Genomic DNA, 17796 nt, shown 5'->3' on the forward strand with positions numbered 1-17796 from the left:
TCTCCCTTTCGTTTCACCTGGTTTCCTTTTCCACAATTTTCATTTCATATTGCTATTATTATTTAGCAAATTGTTTTTTTTCCTTCATACTTAATCACAGGTAAGCCATGGTTAAGCATAACAACGTTATACCAAATGGCCATTTTAAGAAGCATTGGCAGAACTATGTGAAAACCTGGTTTAATCAGCCTGCAAGAAAGGCTAGAAGAAGAATCGGTGAGCTGAATGTACTCTGGGTTTTTTATTTTTATCCGTTTTTGTGAACTTAATAGAATGCGTTTTATGAATAGAAAAAATGATTTATAATTGTGGTTTTGGGATTTGCAGCGAGACAAAAGAAGGCCGTGAGGATCTTCCCAAGGCCAACTGATGGACCTTTACGTTGAAGAGCTTAAGGTGCGCACTTTTATTTTCTCTTGTTTTAGGGTTTTCTATTTATTCTAGTATAAATATCATTTACACCCTTGTCGACTACCAAGTTTATAGTTTTACAGCAAGAACAATGAATCTTGTTGGTACTTTTATTAGCTTTCAAATGGTGTTTGTAGCTGTTACGTTTGATAAGATGGATTTCTCATCTTGATATTGTTTGTGCCGTTGTAGGCTGCTGGTATTTCGAAGAAATTGGCGCCTACCGTTGGTATCGCAGTTGATCACCGTCGTAAGAATCGATCTCTTGAAGGTCTTCAAGCCAATGTTCAGAGGCTGAAGACTTACAAGGCCAAGCTCGTTGTCTTCCCGCGACGTGCTCGCAAGTTTAAGGTAAACTTTGTGTGGGTCTTTTTGCATTGTTGAATGATTTTATCTTTGGTGTTTTAAAGTGTTGTTTGTTCTTCTGTGTTTGTGTAGGCTGGTGATTCTACTGCCGAGGAGCTTGCCACTGCAACCCAAGTCCAAGGATCATACATGCCCATTTCTTGTGAGAAGCCTTCTGTTGAGCTGGTGAAGGTCACTGAGGGGATGAAGTCATTCAAGGCCTACAACAAGCTTCGTATTGAACGAATGAATGAGCGCCATATTGGTGCCAGATTGAAGAAGGCTGCCGAGGCTGAGAAAGAAGACAAGAAGTAAGGTTGTTTTTCAAGGGCTATCTTCTGCTATTTAATATGGCAAAAGAATTAGTTTTTTGTTTCCGTATTATCAGATGAGTTTAAAACAGTTTTAGAGAACTTTGGTATTACATTTGTAAGCTAGATTTTGAGAATTTCATTAATGACCTGAAATGTGAGACCTATTATCTATACCATTTTTCTTTCATTATTTTTTTCTCCCCTAAGCACACACACATTCATGATTGGTTTATTCGATTGAAATACCTGAATTAATAGTTTGCCATGCAAGTATTCATACGTATTTTGAACCACAAGGTTAGATTCATCTTCTTCCTTCTGCTTTTTTTGCAGCTCTGAAATCTAAATATTCATGTAAACGTTTCTAAGAGGCATACATTTACATATTCATACATTGCAGCTGGTTGACATTGAAATATTGTGCTTAAGTTATGATCAGGAGGTTACTATTGTCCTTGGATTTAGTCCTTAATATTATACTTCGTCACTCGTAATCTCATTACATGCATATGAACATTTGTAGCTCTGAAGTCTAAATATGCATGTGAACATTTTCTACAAGGCAGACATTTACATAGTCATATATTTGTAGCTGTTTTTGACATTGGAATATTATGTTAAAATTAGAAAGATCATGTGGTTACTCTTGTCCTTGGATTTGGTCCTTAATATTGTGCTTCATTACTTGTAATCTCATTTAAAGGTATTTTCTAGCATTTTGAAAAATGTAGTAAGGCTATTAGATTTTGCTATGTGGGGTCTGTGACAGTTTGTCTGCCTTTTGCATTTCCGCTATAAGTGCATTGGTTACTAAGTGAATAAATTAAGCTAATGGATCCCCTTTGAAGTTTGGAGATGGTGAAGCATATAATTTAGTCAATCTGATCATTCTGCTTCTCGGCATGGGACCTTTGCTCGCTTCTTATCCCAAGCCAGCCAACTCCGCCTCCATCAGTTGGAATGCTGCTGTTGTTGCCTATGTGGTCATACCTCCACCCCCTACACCTAATCCAAACCTGTCAGGTACACTGATTCCAATAATTGTGATGCCACCGTTACTGCCATCACCTCCTGGTAGACACGCTCAAGTTTTGAATGCGTAGCGGTGTTAGGTGGCCTAGTGCACATTGGTATAGACACTCGTTGCCTTGTGGTTGATGGGTTGTTGGGCTTTGTTTACCTTTGCACGCAATCAGGACCAGGTTTTTCGACGTCTTTATAGTAATGTCAATTGCAATGGAGGTCATATATGCCTGCGGCAAAAATCCACCTCTAGGATTCCAGTTCCCACCAAATTAGGACAATTTAGCTGCATTGGTCTCGATTGGTGATATTATTAGTTAATAGTAATCTGATGGCTAAAAAAATGGGTTTCCTCGAAGACGCGACTCAATGCAAGGATTTATGACTTTCAGCAGAGCCTCGGCTTAAAGCAAGAATTTAGCTTCATTAACTAAATTTCTATACGCCATGGAGTCAAACGAGCATGGAATGAATTTAGCCTTCGGTAGTAGAGTTGAAGGTAAGAATATCAGATTTCATTGCGCGTGGTAAATGGAGATTGAAGTAAAAGCAAGCTGAAATACTCCAGCATTCATCAAAATGTTATTCAATCGAAAAGCTGATATTATTGCGAACAACAGATGTATAGGAGGCAACAGAGATGATAACCAGCATGCAGTAAATACTATAAAGCTTAAATATGTAACAATGATGATCCATATCACCTTTAATGACCATGCCTAACCACATTCAATGCCATTTTTGGCATTAACTCAACCTTTGAACTCTTTGATAGAGACAGACAGGGATTTTGAGTCGACGGGAAGTGAGGAAAACGAGATCAGTTCGTTTGCAGCGGTTGTTACAAAGGATGATGTTAGAGAAGCACTCCAATGCAAGCATCTTGCAAGCATTACAACTTGATCAGCGCACTCCACAAGTCGATGCTAAGAAGTAAGGCTATAAATGAGACGAGACAGATCGTGAGCTACTCGAGATCGACTCGATCAAGGCTCGATAAATACTCGGATCAAATGGACTCGATCAAGGCTCGATAAATACTCGGATCAAATGGACTCGAATCGAGCTCGACCTCGACTCGAGTTCTTAACGAGCAGAAACGAGCAACTTGATATTCGACTCGAAAAGCTAGTGAGCAGTTCGAAAATATAATATATTAATATTTTTTAAATAAATTATTAATAATATTAAAATTTATGTATTGATTTTTTTAATAAAAAAATACAATAAGATTTTCATGTGTTTAATGTTCAGGTTCGAGTTCGAGGCTTCAATCGAGTTAAGTTTAAGAATTTTTTCTTCTTCATTTCGAGTCTTTTCGAGCTGCTCACGAGCTTCAGTTCAGGATTTCGAGTTCGAGTCGAGCTTGAAAATTTTAAGCTCGCGAGTTTTCGAGTCAAGTTGAGTTCCATTTCAAAGTTTTCGAGTCGAGTCGAGCTCAGTAATACTCGAGCTCGACTCGGCTCGTTTACACCCCTAGTCTACTAGGAAGTGATGCCAATGCAGCGATTTACTGGTTGGCAAGAATGCTGAAAGGAGGCAAAGAGCTCCTTTACATTTCCCGCAGAGTAATAATGTTTGCCAGTGAGTATGTTGGGTTGGCTGATCCATTAGCTCTAAACCAGGCAGTTTCCTGTTACCAAGCTTGTCATTTATACATCCAATCCTCGTATATATACATTGGACTTTTAACCACATAATTATTTATCATTCATTATTCAAAATATCTCTTATTCACATATGCACTTTCACATTGGATCTTTTCAGATAGACATTCTCAAAGATCACATTTCCATAATCATATACACATAATCATAAAGCAGAGCTTAAATAATATAATTTAATTAAAACATTGTAAAATATTACACAAAAGAAATTTAAAGGTTTTCGATCGAAAACATTGAGGTTGGCTTATCGCAAGCCTTCCTCAATTCTAATACGAAACCGAGAAGTTGCACTCACATTTGTCTCACTGAAGTTCTAACGAAATCCTTAATACTTTTGATTGAAACTTATAATGTCGAACTGACCGAAAGTTGATTTTGTTCAACAATTACACAAAACAATCGAAAATTAATATCATACTCTGAATCACTTATATCCAATCATATTAACTTAAGCTGCAAGAAACACTTGTTTTCTCATTTCATGCTTAATAGTATCGATACTACCACCACAGTATCGATACTTCCATTCAATGGTATCGATACCCCCTACGATACCGATACCAATACCATTTTGACTTTCTGGAAATTTATGTTGAAAATGGTATCGATACTCTCAACTCAGTATCGATACCCTAATCAACCAATACAGATACCACCCTTCGAATTCCAATGATTTTGCCTTGAAGTATCAGTATTATTCTTCCAGTATCGATACTCCATGCCTATAATTGCTATTTTCATTTCGAAAATCAACCAAAATCTTCCTAAATCTCTTACTTATATCCCTCATTAAGCTTTTAAACTCAACCTTAAACATCCAAATTAATTTGTCTTCATTTACTACTCTTAAACATACAAAATCCCACTAAAACTCTTATATCTAAAAATCATAACATGATTTCAACCAAGTCTTTAATCATTCCTATTACTCCTAACTCTTTAGTTTGATCACTAACAAGTCAAATTCATCACTCAAACTCCAGAAACTACACCATATCAAAAATTCATCTTATCACCCATTTTACAAATTCATTTCTAATTTACTCATCTTAAGCTTATATAACACCCAAAGAACAAAAATCAACTTAAAGATTCAAGAAATAAACAGCTAGAACTCAACTTACCTTTGAAATGGAGCTAACGGGAAGAGGAAGAAGGAGAGAAAAATATAAAGCTTCCAAATAACTCTTCTTATCCAAATACTTATGTTAAATATCTCTCCTAAAATGAATTTTTAATTCATTTCAGTCAAAAGACTTCTTTGCCCTTTAAATCTTCCATCTTTGTTAAAAAGCCCTGAATATAATTTCCAAAAATTCATCATTGAACTTTTTAACTTAATCCATTTTAACTACTAACTTTTCATTTCTTACCTTTTTGGTCATCGACCCGATGTTTGGGATGTTACAATCATAACAAACCTTTGTAACACTCGATCTAAATTAATTGAATATTAATGATAAAATAAAAAAGTAAAATTAGTGATTTTGTCATGACTCAAAAATATTATATTTCAAACATTAAATTTTAGATTCATTATAAGAAAATATAATAAATGTGATGGATAGTATCAATTTGATGTAACAAATCAATGGATAATAAAGAAAAATAAGAATGAGGTTGAATTGATTCGATTGAGGGTATTGTTATAAAAATTGATTAAATTTTAGTTCAGTCGACATTGATATTATAATAATCTAGAAATTATAGATTTGAACATATTTAAACAAATATTTGTTACTATTAATTATCAAAAAAAAATAAAAATGGTCTGATTTAAATATATTATAAAACTAATAATTAAATTATAATATGATAATATATATATAAGAATCATATATGAATACGCAAATTATCATATATTTTCTTTTTTTAGGTGACATTTATGTATTTTGTAGTTTGATTTGGTCCATTCCGTAATACGATAGTAAGTAGGTACAGATCGAAGCGAGAGTGATTAGAGTCGGTCCTAAAATTTTTAAATTAATATATATTTTAGATATATTTTTATATTTTTAATTAAAAATATATTTTCACTTCCTAAATTTTATAAATTTATAATTTTTTAAAATTTTAAAAGTTTATCCGACATGCTAAGAGTGGCCTCAAACTTATCCAAACTGGCCCGAGACATGTCCTTTTCTTTCTTCACTAGAAGTATTCATAATGGCCCATAGACCTAATTGGCCTCATTCTAATTCAATCATAAATTCATTTCATTGTATAAAATTTCGGTATCCAATGTTTTATACAGTCACTCACTTACCTTTATACATTCACTCAATTACATTATCTTCTATCAAATAGTTTAGATATAGTATAAAAAATCATTATCTATTTATATTATTTTCAAGTAATAATTAAATATATTTCATGAGTTATCAACAACCAATTGATTTAATGAAATGAAACGTTAGGTCTTTTAAGCAAAATTAATGGTTTAAATCTCACGCCTCAGATAGGTGATTATGAAAACATTAATCTCACATCTGAAATAAAAAAAAACGAAGATACTAAAATTTAAAAGTGATGATGCTAGACATCCTATCATACATATCTTTTAAAAAGAGAGTAATGATTTTGGAATTTCATATTTGGCAACGACTCGTGTTTCATGTAACAATTATATGCAATTAGTATTTAATTGATACATTAATTATAAATTTTTTAATTCTAAAATCAAGATTTAAAAATTCATAAAATACGTCAGTTATTTATATATACAAAAGTATTCATATTCAATATTTTGTATATCTTTATTTACATCACTACATACAAATAAAGCAAAAACTTGTATAGTATGCAAAAATGGTCCTGAAAATCATGGTCAATTTGGGAAAAAAAAAGAACTAGGACAATTGGCTTTAGCCTTTAAAGCACACGTGCGAGCATGTTCTAATTGTCAAAAAGTCCTATTTTCTAAAACGTAATTCCTTCCTAACTATATACACACGTGTATAGTTGGAGAGAAAAAAAAATTGGGACAATTATATATTTATACATGAAATTAATAAAATTAATTACTATTTTTAATAGTCATAAATGATTATAAAATAGTATGTGTTTAATTTTTTCTAATTTATTTTTATATATATTAATTAAGAAATTAGAGAAAACATGTGGATGCAAATTGGAGAAGCATAGTTTTCAATTGTTCAAATGTATGACAAAGTACCCACCAAAAGAGTGGGGGAAAACAATTAATACGAATTTATTTCAAAGGAAGTTTCGGTCCCCTGCTTTGACCCTTAATTTGTCACCAAAACTTAATACCATGAAAATGAACCATTTTTCTTATTTTATTTATCATATATTTGTTAGTATTATTAATAAATACGTAGATAACCTTATATATATATATAATTTAATATTTACAAAAAATATGGAAAAGTATATATGATCATATTCTATGGGAGTAAAATAATGATTTGAAAAAGAAAAAATATTTACCGTAATTGTTCACTCCATTATTCACATTCCTTGTTTTTTATATTTATTTTTTATTGTAACTTTCATTTTAAAAATATATTTATATAATTTGTTTCACGACCAATTGGTCTTATATCTAACATATGTCTTGTTACTTTATGTCGTATTATGTTTTACTTCATACATTTTATGTTATAATATGTCAAAATTAGATGGTCTCTACTTTGACTATTGCAGATTGATATAAATATATTATATCAATTAACAGTTTATAAACCGAATTTGAGTGCGACAGCTTCGGATTCTTTATGGACCAAAATATATAGATAAATTATTTTTTATCGTGTGTATTGCACTTGTATTTATATATTCATTTCTTTTATTTAATTATATATTATATTTTAAAATAATTAACATTAATATTAAAATATTATTTATTTATAAAAATATAAACATATAATGTTAAAAATACCTCTAACATCTAATTAAATAGTCACTTTAGCATCTATTTTCATTTCTAAAAAAATATTTTTAAAAATATTTTCGTAATATTTTCTATTTTCTAAGTAAATAATTTATTTTCATTTCGGATTCTTTTGGCTTCTGGAAATATTTTCTATTTTCATTTCTAAAAAAATGATTTTTCATTTTCTATTTTTTGAAAATTTTAAAAATATGTTTGGTGAATATAATTTTTATTTTCTATTTTCACATTATTTTTCTAAGTAATATGAGATAGTTATAAAATAAATTATGTTCAAATTTTTTTTATCTTATATAAAGTGATCTAAATGAATACAAAGATTCTTAATTTTTTGACAACAAAAACTTATACCGTACACATGCTCGAACCCGACGTCAAGGATTATTAAACATAAAACCGAACTAAACGGATAGACCTTAAAGTCCAAATCTTCCACAAAGAGGTATTAAATTAACACACATCAAAGTCCCTATCATCCAGCTATAGAAGACTCAAATATGTTCCACACGGCTTGCTGGTAGTCCCAAAAGCTTACCCAATTGCATATATCAACAATATAATTTCATATAAATAATCTGATTTTTAGTATATATATATATATATATATGGGACAGTTTCACAAGATTTCATATAAATAATCTGATTTTGGCATGGTGTGAAAGGTTAGCAGCTTCCTTTAGGTACTACCAAAGGGTTTAGTTTTGGTCAAAATTATTGTTAATAAAGAAAGAGATTTCAAAAGTAGGTTCAATCCCACTCTAGGGAGTAGGACATGCCCTTTCTATTCATATTATTTTTATGTATTATTATATTTAAAATATTATACATTTATAAAAAAATTAATATAATTAATAATAATTCATATTATAAAAATCATGTTACATTCCTATATTAATGTTATATTTCAATTATTTTTTTTAATTTATTTTTATCAATGTGGTCGAGTTGCATCATAGAGAGCTACTTCAACAAGGCAAAGCGACTTTAGCAATAGATTTTGCCTAACATTTATGGTCCACTTTTTAAGTATTGTGTGATTTTTATTTGGTCAAACTGTACAAAAAGGAGTTATTGTATTCATTGTTTTATGCATTTAATTATGATAAATTTTAGATTTAATTATATATATTCAATCTATTAATCGATTGATTAAGATTTAATACTGCAAAGTTTCATTATAGCAATGACCATTTTAATTTTATTTGCTCCATTCATAACGACTTTCCTTAACACCTTGAGGGATCTAAAGTCAACCTCACTAGATCATCTGATTGTCGATAATTTTTATAATTTTTTTAATAATTAATGTACATTTTGTTATTTTAACTTGTAATCTTTTAACTAAAAGTAATTGCATTTACATGCGTTCAAGCTTGAGAGCTCTTAAATATTGTAATCTCTTTAAACCTAAGCTATAATCTTCTATAAATACCCCTCCTCCTTTCTTCCACTTTGCATTGAACAAGTCTGAGCATTTTTCCCATACAAAGTAAACGATTGAAGACTTTGAGTGATCTTTTAAGCCACCAAAAAAGAATTTTCCCGAGAAAATGACCACTTTCCCGGTGATCAACTTAGAGAAGCTTAATGGTGAAGAGAGAGCTGCAGCCATGGATCAAATCAAAGATGCCTGTGAAAACTGGGGTTTTTTTGAGGTACTAGATATGGCGCCAAGTGCATATACTCTGTTTTGCACTGTCTTTTCTATTTATTTATTCGATTTTTGTGCTGGTTTTCAGGTGCTCGACCATGGGATTCCCCATGATTTTCTCGACACCGTCGAGCGATTAACGAAAGAGCATTACAAGAAATGCATGGAACAGAGGTTCAAAGAGCTCGTAGCGAGCAAGGCACTCGAAGGTCTCGAAGCCGAGGTTACAGATATGGACTGGGAAAGCACATTTTTCTTGCGCCATCTCCCTGAATCAAACATGGCTGAAATCCCAGATCTCACCGATGAATACAGGTGAAATAAATCAGGGACCAAATTGTAAACCTTTTAAACTTGATGTCCTTAACTTACAAATTTAAATAAATGCAGGGAGGTGATGAAGGAGTTTGCTGCGAAATTGGAGAAGCTAGCTGAGGAGCTGTTGGACTTGTTGTGTGAGAATCTTGGACTTGAAAAAGGGTACTTGAAGAAGGCTTTCTATGGGGCAAAGGGCCCAACCTTTGGCACCAAAGTTAGCAACTATCCGCCGTGTCCGACACCAGACAAAATCAAAGGACTCCGAGCCCATACCGATGCCGGCGGCATCATATTGCTGTTCCAAGACCCTGTGGTCGGCGGCCTTCAGCTTCTTAAAGACGGGGAGTGGGTCGATGTTCCCCCACTTCGCCACTCCATTGTTATCAATCTTGGGGATCAGCTCGAGGTAACTACTAATAATCATAAATTCTAAATCTTAAATTCCTAAATTATTCGACTATGCAGGTAATGACCAATGGGAAATACAAGAGTGTAGAGCACCGAGTGATTGCCCAAACCAACGGAGCTCGGATGTCAATAGCTTCATTCTACAATCCCGGAAACGACGCCATAATCTGTCCCGCACCGCAGCTGGTGGAGGAAGAGAAGAAACAAGTTTACCCCAAATTTGTGTTTGAGGACTACATGAAACTGTATGCAGGGTTGAAATTCCAAGCCAAAGAACCAAGATTTGAAGCCATGAAAGCCGTGGAGACTACTGCTCCCATTGCAACAGCTTAAAATAGAGTACTATAGGTGTTCGATGTTCATTTATGTTAAACTTTTCTTACCATAGCTGTGTGTTGCACTGTTAATTTATTAGTGTCAAAAGAGGTTTTATTGTATGAATAATGTTTTGTCGTTTTATGTATTAAAAAGGGTTCGCCTCACAGTTTTCTTTGGTTTTTATTGATTGTGTTGTCTGTACCTTCTTTTACAAACAATTTTGATCAATATTATATCTTCAATTGACATATAAATGAATAATTTTGTGCTAATGACGGCACAATATCTTACTATAAACGTTAAATTTTAATTTTAGATTTTACTAAGATATTGAATCGTAAATCATTAATGATATAATAAGATAGTTGTTTCTTCCTTTTTTTTTGTAATTTTTTTTTATCAATTCCTTTGGTCACCACGATTAGTTATTTGTCATTTGTCGTCCATCATTAGTCATCATTTGTCTGAATATTAATGTCGAAATGTTTGCATTCCACTCTTCTCTTCATATTGATTTTCTATGAAATACACTCAAGATTAATGAAAAATCATTTAAAAATTCTATGTTTTAATGTTTTAATCTCCTTCGATAGTTGTTCGATGAGACTGGTTTCGAGTTATGTTGTTCATCTTCTCACCATTCTAATTATCAAACAAACACCTCAAATCTCTCAAAAGATACTAGTAATTAAAAATAAATGAAGATTGAAAGATACTAGTAATTGACAATTTCCGACAATAATTAAAAATAAATTTTTTTAGCTAACCCTATTCCCATATATAATAGGATGAGGAGGAGGTAAGGTAATAGGCTGCCCCCAACGCCAGGTTGAGAGCAGCTTCCGTGGAAGACCTCCGACAGTCATAATTTATGAATTGCCCACCGTGGAACTCGATCCCACGACCACAAGATTAAGAGCCTTGTGCTCTACTAATTGAGCTGTGAAATAAAATCCTTTGATCTCGAACCTAAAAACAGTTTTCACAAAACAAAATGATAAGATGTCCTTATTCCCCACTAAAACAAAATGACAAATAATAAATTAATTTGCAAAGCGAATCCACATGAAGAAGCACATGTACACCTCCAATTCCATTTGACGAAGGTTCAATGCATTTTCTTCTCTGTTTTTGGCCAGGCGAGCTTCAAATGCAACAATTAGACGGCCAACATCTCCTACTTGTAAATTTGGATCTGAAAAATAATGTAATTGTATTATTAAAAATATGATGAATCATGAACAATTATTTTAAAATTAATGATTTGTTGATAAATTTAATGAACTTGGAATTTTCATAAATATTTGCAAACTTTTCATTTGTATTACTATACTTTTCAAGTATATAATAACACTTAATTTTGACTACTAATATATTTTAAAATTATTAATACAATATACAATTACAATTACAATTACAAAGTTAATAATTATAAAGTACAATTAAATTAATAATTATAATATGAAGAGTGACAGGTATTGTCAATGCAACATTCAGTTCACTTATCCGACATTGTAGTTACAATCAGGGTCGTGGCTAGGTTTTTGGGGGCCCTGTATAAATTCTTATAAAGGGGCCCTATTTTTTAGATATATTCGATTTCGGGGAAATAATAGTGTCGTTTCTTTTAAAAATGTCGCAATAGGTCCATCTATAGTGGTGTTTATTGGAAAAACGCCACTATATATATATGGCATTTTTTGGGCTTGCACAATAATAGTGGCGTTTTTTGAAAAAACGACACAATAAGTCTATCTATAGTGACGTTTATTGAAAAAACGCCACTACATATATATTTTTTTGGGACCCTATTTTTTGGGAACCCTGTGCGGTCGCGCAGTTCGCGCCACCCCAACCACGCCCCTGGTTACAATCGACATAAGGCATTGCAACTAAACTAATCGAAGTGGAGCAGTTGTGATGAAAACAATGTAAAATAAAGACTAAAAAAACATCTTTAATAGATCAAAACAAAGGATGGTAAATAACAACTCATATCACATTAAAAGTCAGAGATGAATCGAAGGATGTTAGTGATAATTATGTTTTTTTAAAAATTTAAATTCTTATAGGATTTAGGTATTTTTTTATACTTTATATTAATAATCAAATTTCACACTCATTCGTAATTAAAATCACTTAATACTTTTTTTAGACTAGAATAGCCTCCCCAATCAGACTTGCTTTTGATGAAGTAATATGAGGTGATTACAAGGTAATATCTAGTCATAATATTTCTTAGTCATTAACAACGCTCACACACCCTTCAAATATAACTGTTCGAATCCGAAACCTCTATGAAGAACAATATATCGTTTGATGGGTTCACATCCCTTAAAATTTTAATATAACTTCTTAAAAGTTTATACATTTAACATGAAATTATATGTTTGGCCGTAATTAAAATCACTTATTATTATTATTTTTGGATTAGAATAGCCTCCCCCAATCGCAATTGGCTTTCTTTTTGGAGGAAAGAAAAGGAAATGGAGGTGGTGGATTCTTCTTGCATGTTACATGAATAGATGTAAGTGGTGGCACCATGGACGAAATCTAGGACATGTTCAATGCATTATCCCGTCTCTTGAGAACCACACAAAGAAGATAAACAGCAATAAGTTGAGCCATGTTTTGTCTCGTTTATTGCTTAACCTTTTGACTGGATAAAGCTTCTTCTTTTGCCACCATTCATCTATAGACCACGGCTTTTCATGAAGAAAAGTGGGGCATGAGTCATGACACTCCTCAACCTCCATGTTTTTACATAATGTTAGACTGGTATTATTTTTTCCGACATTTTCGATTACGAGAACAAATATATGATGTTTTGATGATTATAAATATATTATTTATACATTACGGTTAATTTGGTTGACCAATCGATTAACGAACTTTGTTCTATTTGGTTTAAAATTTTTGAAGAAATTTCAGTTCGGTTAACGTTTAAAAGAAAAAAATCGTTTAATGAATTTTCGAAAATTCGGTTCGGTCAGTTAATTGAACCGACTGATTCAACACCCCTAGTCATAAGACATAAACACAAACCAAATTAGATAAATGGTGAAGAAGAAGCACATGTGTAGGTTTACCGCCAATTATTTGATGAAGATAGATTAAAAAGAGTATATTTAAATATTTTTTTTGAATAGTATGAGGTGATTTCAATATTAGTACTTGTTCGGAATCTTTTTTAATCATTGACAATGCATACACATCTTGCAGATACAACTGCTCAAACCTAAAACTTTAAAAAAATATATTTAAACATTTAAAACAATCAATATTTTTTCCCTTTAAAGGGGACTGATTACAAGTTTGTTGATTGTAAGTCTCATTTCAGTTGGGTAATGAGGAAATTGATGAAGTTGAGAGATGAGGTTGAGGTTTTGTTTGATGGTTTTGTTGATTGGTCGGTTGTTATTGGTAGATGAGTGTGGGAGAGGGTTCGTGATATGATAGGCAAAGTGAGTTGACACAAACTTCTTTGGTTTCCTACTAACTTCCCTAAGCATTCGAGTATCACTTGGATGGCCTTCCTGGACATATTGCCTACAAAGGATAAGCTAGTGCGGTTTGATATTGTCTCGGATGAGATTTATGGTTTGTGTGGGGAAGAGAAGGAATCAAGAGATCACTTGTTTGCATAGTGTCCTTATTCTTGTAGTGCTTGATAGGGGATCATGAGGACTTGCAACTTTCAACCAAGATATACGAGTTGAGAGTAGATTGTGTGTTGGACGGCTGAGCATTGGAGAGGTAAGTCACTTATCGTTCGTATTTTAAAGCTTGCTTGGACTAGTTTTTTTATAGTATATGGGAAGAACGTAATTTTAGACAATTTAGGGGTGTTGTTCATTCAAGTGAGATCATAGTTGAGCATATAAAAGATATAATTCGCATCAAACTAAGTAATACTTGTATAGATAAAGGTGATAATGTAAATAGGAGGCTATGTGTTGAGCGTGGGCTTTCTTAATTGAGGTAGTATTCTGGCTATTGTAGTTTTGACTATATTTTTTTAATGAAATTCTTGATTTATCTAAAGAAAAAAAATCAATATTCAATTAATAGAAGATATTGTTTCTTTGTGTTACTAACAAAAACTACTAGCCACGTAAAACATGTACAGAAATTGTTGTTGGGGGTGGGGGAATTTAAATTAAGAAATGTGTGGCGTGGGATTCAAATGCTCTCGGACAAAGCTGAAGTCGGACCCCGACCGTGTGACCCTAGCAGACGCAGCGCAACCGGGAACATGTCCTTTGGAATGTAAGGAGACGGGCTGAGGCAGGAGGGCAGCGAATTGGCCCATTGCTTCAAATAATTGAACACATCTTAGGAACACTTGATTTTATAGATTTAAATCAGGTTTGGTTGAATTCAAGTTTAAGATAAGAAAATTCAGTCTCATCTTACTTGGCATAATATTATAATTATAGCTTATATATTTGGAGATAATTATAATTATATTTTTTTCTATATATTTTTTCAATTAGATCCTCATTTATATAATAAAAATGATATATATATATATATATATATATATATATATATATATATTTAGGTCGCATCGGGTGCAGATTTTGAATTGAAACGAGTTAAATTTCAAGTTGAGTGGAATCCTCCTAAACTCGAGTTAAATCAAATACGAATAGAGAGAATTAATTTTTGAATCATATTCGAGTGAGCTAAAAAATCGAACTGATCCAACCAATGAACATCCTTACTCATAGTTCTTTTAAAAATCATAAATTATCTGAAAATGGAAATACTTAAAATGTAAATCGATCAAACTTCAACACCTACAACCATGTTTTCTCCAAATTAAATCAAATAAAAAAAATTACAAGCCCATATGGAATATGAGATTAGATCGGCTTTGTTAAAACTCGGCCCGGACCAAATCAAAACCCACACGTTTGATTGTGAGTGGAGTTGTCCTCATCTAAGCTTAGGGTTGGGGATTTTGGAATTCACTTTCTTCTACCATCTCTCTCGTCTTCACCTCTTTGTTCGGCAGCAGCGCGAAGGTATTGTTTCCTTTTTCTTATTTTGATCAATATTGATTCGTTTCTCGCTTGTTTCTGGCTTCAAGTTTCCCGTAATATTTGCTTAACTCCTAAAATTGATGCTAATTTCCCTTAAAATTTTTAACTTTTTTCAGCGTTATGTTGTGATGATTGGTATTTGATAATGCAATACTGAATTCAAGAATGATTTCTAGCCTTTTTGTGCATATATACAGGCCTCAGAAAATTTTATCATGAGATAGGAATTTTGGAGTATCTAGTTTTTCTTTAGTGTTTGATGATTTTTTTGTTAATTCCATCTTTACTTTGTTATTTGCGGAGAGATTACATGTATTAAAACAATTTCAATTTCATGGCATCTTAAGGATGATGTAAAATGTATTGTTTGTTTCTTAGGAAAAACACAAGAAGGAAAAACAATGCCGAAGAACAAGGGAAAAGGAGGAAAGAACAGAAAGAGAGGAAAGAACGAAGCGTGAACTCATGTTCAAGGAAGACGGGCAGGAGTACGCCCAAGTGCTTCGTATGCTAGGCAATGGCCGGTGCGAGGCGATGTGCATCGATGGTACTAAGTGTCTTTGTCATATCCGCGGGATAATGCACAAGAAGGTTTGGATTGCCGCCGGCGATATAATTCTCGTTGGCCTTCAAGACTATCAGGGCGACAAGGCTGATGTGATCCTGAAGTACACGCCTGACGAAGCAAGGCTGTTGAAAGCCTACGGTGAGCTTCCGGAGGACACCCGTCTCAACGAAGGCATTGTTGATGAGGAGGATGACGGCGGTGCAGATGATTACATCTAGTTTGAAGATGAAGATATCGATAAGATTTAAGGTAATTTGTGTTCGGATCCCTGTGTTGAAATGTTAGAACAGAGATTGGGCAGATGATGTTGTGAAGCCTATAGTGTGTGAGATACATCCCATGGAAAGTGTATCATTGTTAGATGTGTATGTTGTTGATTTTCCTGAAACTGAAACTGTGTTCGAATTCTCAATTTTACTTTGTATGGAGATGGTTTTGAAACAACAGCTCGCCGAGCATTATATCCGTTTGATACATGTAAACAGCATGTCATGCTCGTCATATTTTCGGTGTGTTTCTATTTTGATCACCCAAATTCAATTTTATCATTGAAGTTTCGAATTTTGTCTGCTTCGATTACTCGATCATTACCAAGGGGAATAATCTTTTCCGGATTGTGTTCTCAAGTTTGGTCGGAAAAGATCATTATCGGCTAATAATTTATTACCAATAATTGTATTTTCTGGTTAAAATTGTGGGAATCTCATTGCCTCCAAATTCTTAGGCAATGAACAATTCACACAACTTTGAATAGAAATATCATTGAAATAATGAATTCTTTTTATATGGAACATTCTCAATTTTTTATTTTTCACATTTTACTCAAAATTATAAACTTAATCATAGTAATATATAAAGAGTTTAATTTAGTAAAATATTAATAAACAATAGTTAAAATTGTTTTATATTTTTAATATTTAGTATATTAGTCATTTTATAATTTTATGAGGTAAAAATTATTACTGTTATAAAAAAACTAATTATTTAAAATAATATCTAATTTTGAGTTATTAAAAAAATAGATCTTAGACATTGAAAAATAATATATTTGTCGACTCGAGACCACAATATTATTTTGAATATTATACTATATTTTATATAAATAAATATGATATTTATGAAATTATTTAAAACTATAAGTTAGATATACTAATTATACTGATTATATGTTAAATATATTTTTTTCTTTAAACTTAGTAGTATAACAATTAAAATATTTTATAAAATTTTATTCAAATATTTATAATTTAATTATTAAAGTTAAACTTGTTAAAAATAACATATATCACAAAAATAATTTGATAAAATATACATTCAAGTAATCTTATATTCTTCCAATAAATATTGTAATCTTATATTCCTACTAAACAAACCAAACAAGGAAATACAACATTTTCAAAGTAATGTTATATTCTAGTAATCTTATTCCTAAAGGTATCTTATTCCAAAAGGTAATCTTATATTCCGTGAACTAAACGGTAATATTACATTCAGTGAACTAAACGTCCCCTTAAGAAAGAAGATAATGTAGTTTTTAAGTTGAGTCTCTAAATTCATAAAAAGTTCAAATAAAATCATAAAAATAAAAAAAATGATAACAATTGTAAAATCATACAGAGAACAAATTGATGATAAAAAAAATCATTGACTGATAACTCATTTTTAATATATGCACATAGATGGAATAGAAGAATGGAACAAGAACAATATCTAGAGTTCTAGACATCATTAATTTATCAAGAAAATGCTAATTAAACTTAATTTGCTCATAAAAAGCTTAAACATTTCCCAAGTGAAACCCCTCTCATCTCA

The 17796-nt window shown here is 32.0% G+C and overlaps 2 protein-coding genes and 1 pseudogene across 2 annotated transcripts; all 3 read left to right on the forward strand.

Moving 5' to 3' along the window:
* The first annotated feature begins 369 nt into the window (after positions 1–369).
* LOC120189046 (60S ribosomal protein L13-1-like) lies at positions 370–1243 on the forward strand. Its single transcript, XM_039192384.1, has 3 exons — positions 370–396; positions 604–762; positions 850–1243. The coding sequence occupies exons 1-3, from the start codon at positions 370–372 to the stop codon at positions 1069–1071; spliced, it is 408 nt and encodes a 135-aa protein (XP_039048315.1). The 3' UTR covers positions 1072–1243.
* Positions 1244–9118: 7875 nt separating this feature from the next.
* On the forward strand, positions 9119–10534 carry LOC120188567 (1-aminocyclopropane-1-carboxylate oxidase-like). Its single transcript, XM_039191956.1, has 4 exons — positions 9119–9328; positions 9413–9639; positions 9715–10048; positions 10108–10534. Exons 1-4 carry the CDS (start codon positions 9224–9226, stop codon positions 10381–10383), a joined length of 942 nt encoding a protein of 313 aa, XP_039047887.1. The 5' UTR covers positions 9119–9223; the 3' UTR covers positions 10384–10534.
* Positions 10535–15340: 4806 nt separating this feature from the next.
* On the forward strand, positions 15341–16425 carry LOC120188659 (annotated as a pseudogene).
* Positions 16426–17796: the final 1371 nt, after the last annotated feature.

The sequence above is a fragment of the Hibiscus syriacus genome, unplaced genomic scaffold (genome assembly GCF_006381635.1).
Source record: "Hibiscus syriacus cultivar Baekdansim isolate YM2019G1 unplaced genomic scaffold, ASM638163v2 tig00116951_pilon, whole genome shotgun sequence".
NCBI lineage: Eukaryota > Viridiplantae > Streptophyta > Magnoliopsida > Malvales > Malvaceae > Hibiscus > Hibiscus syriacus.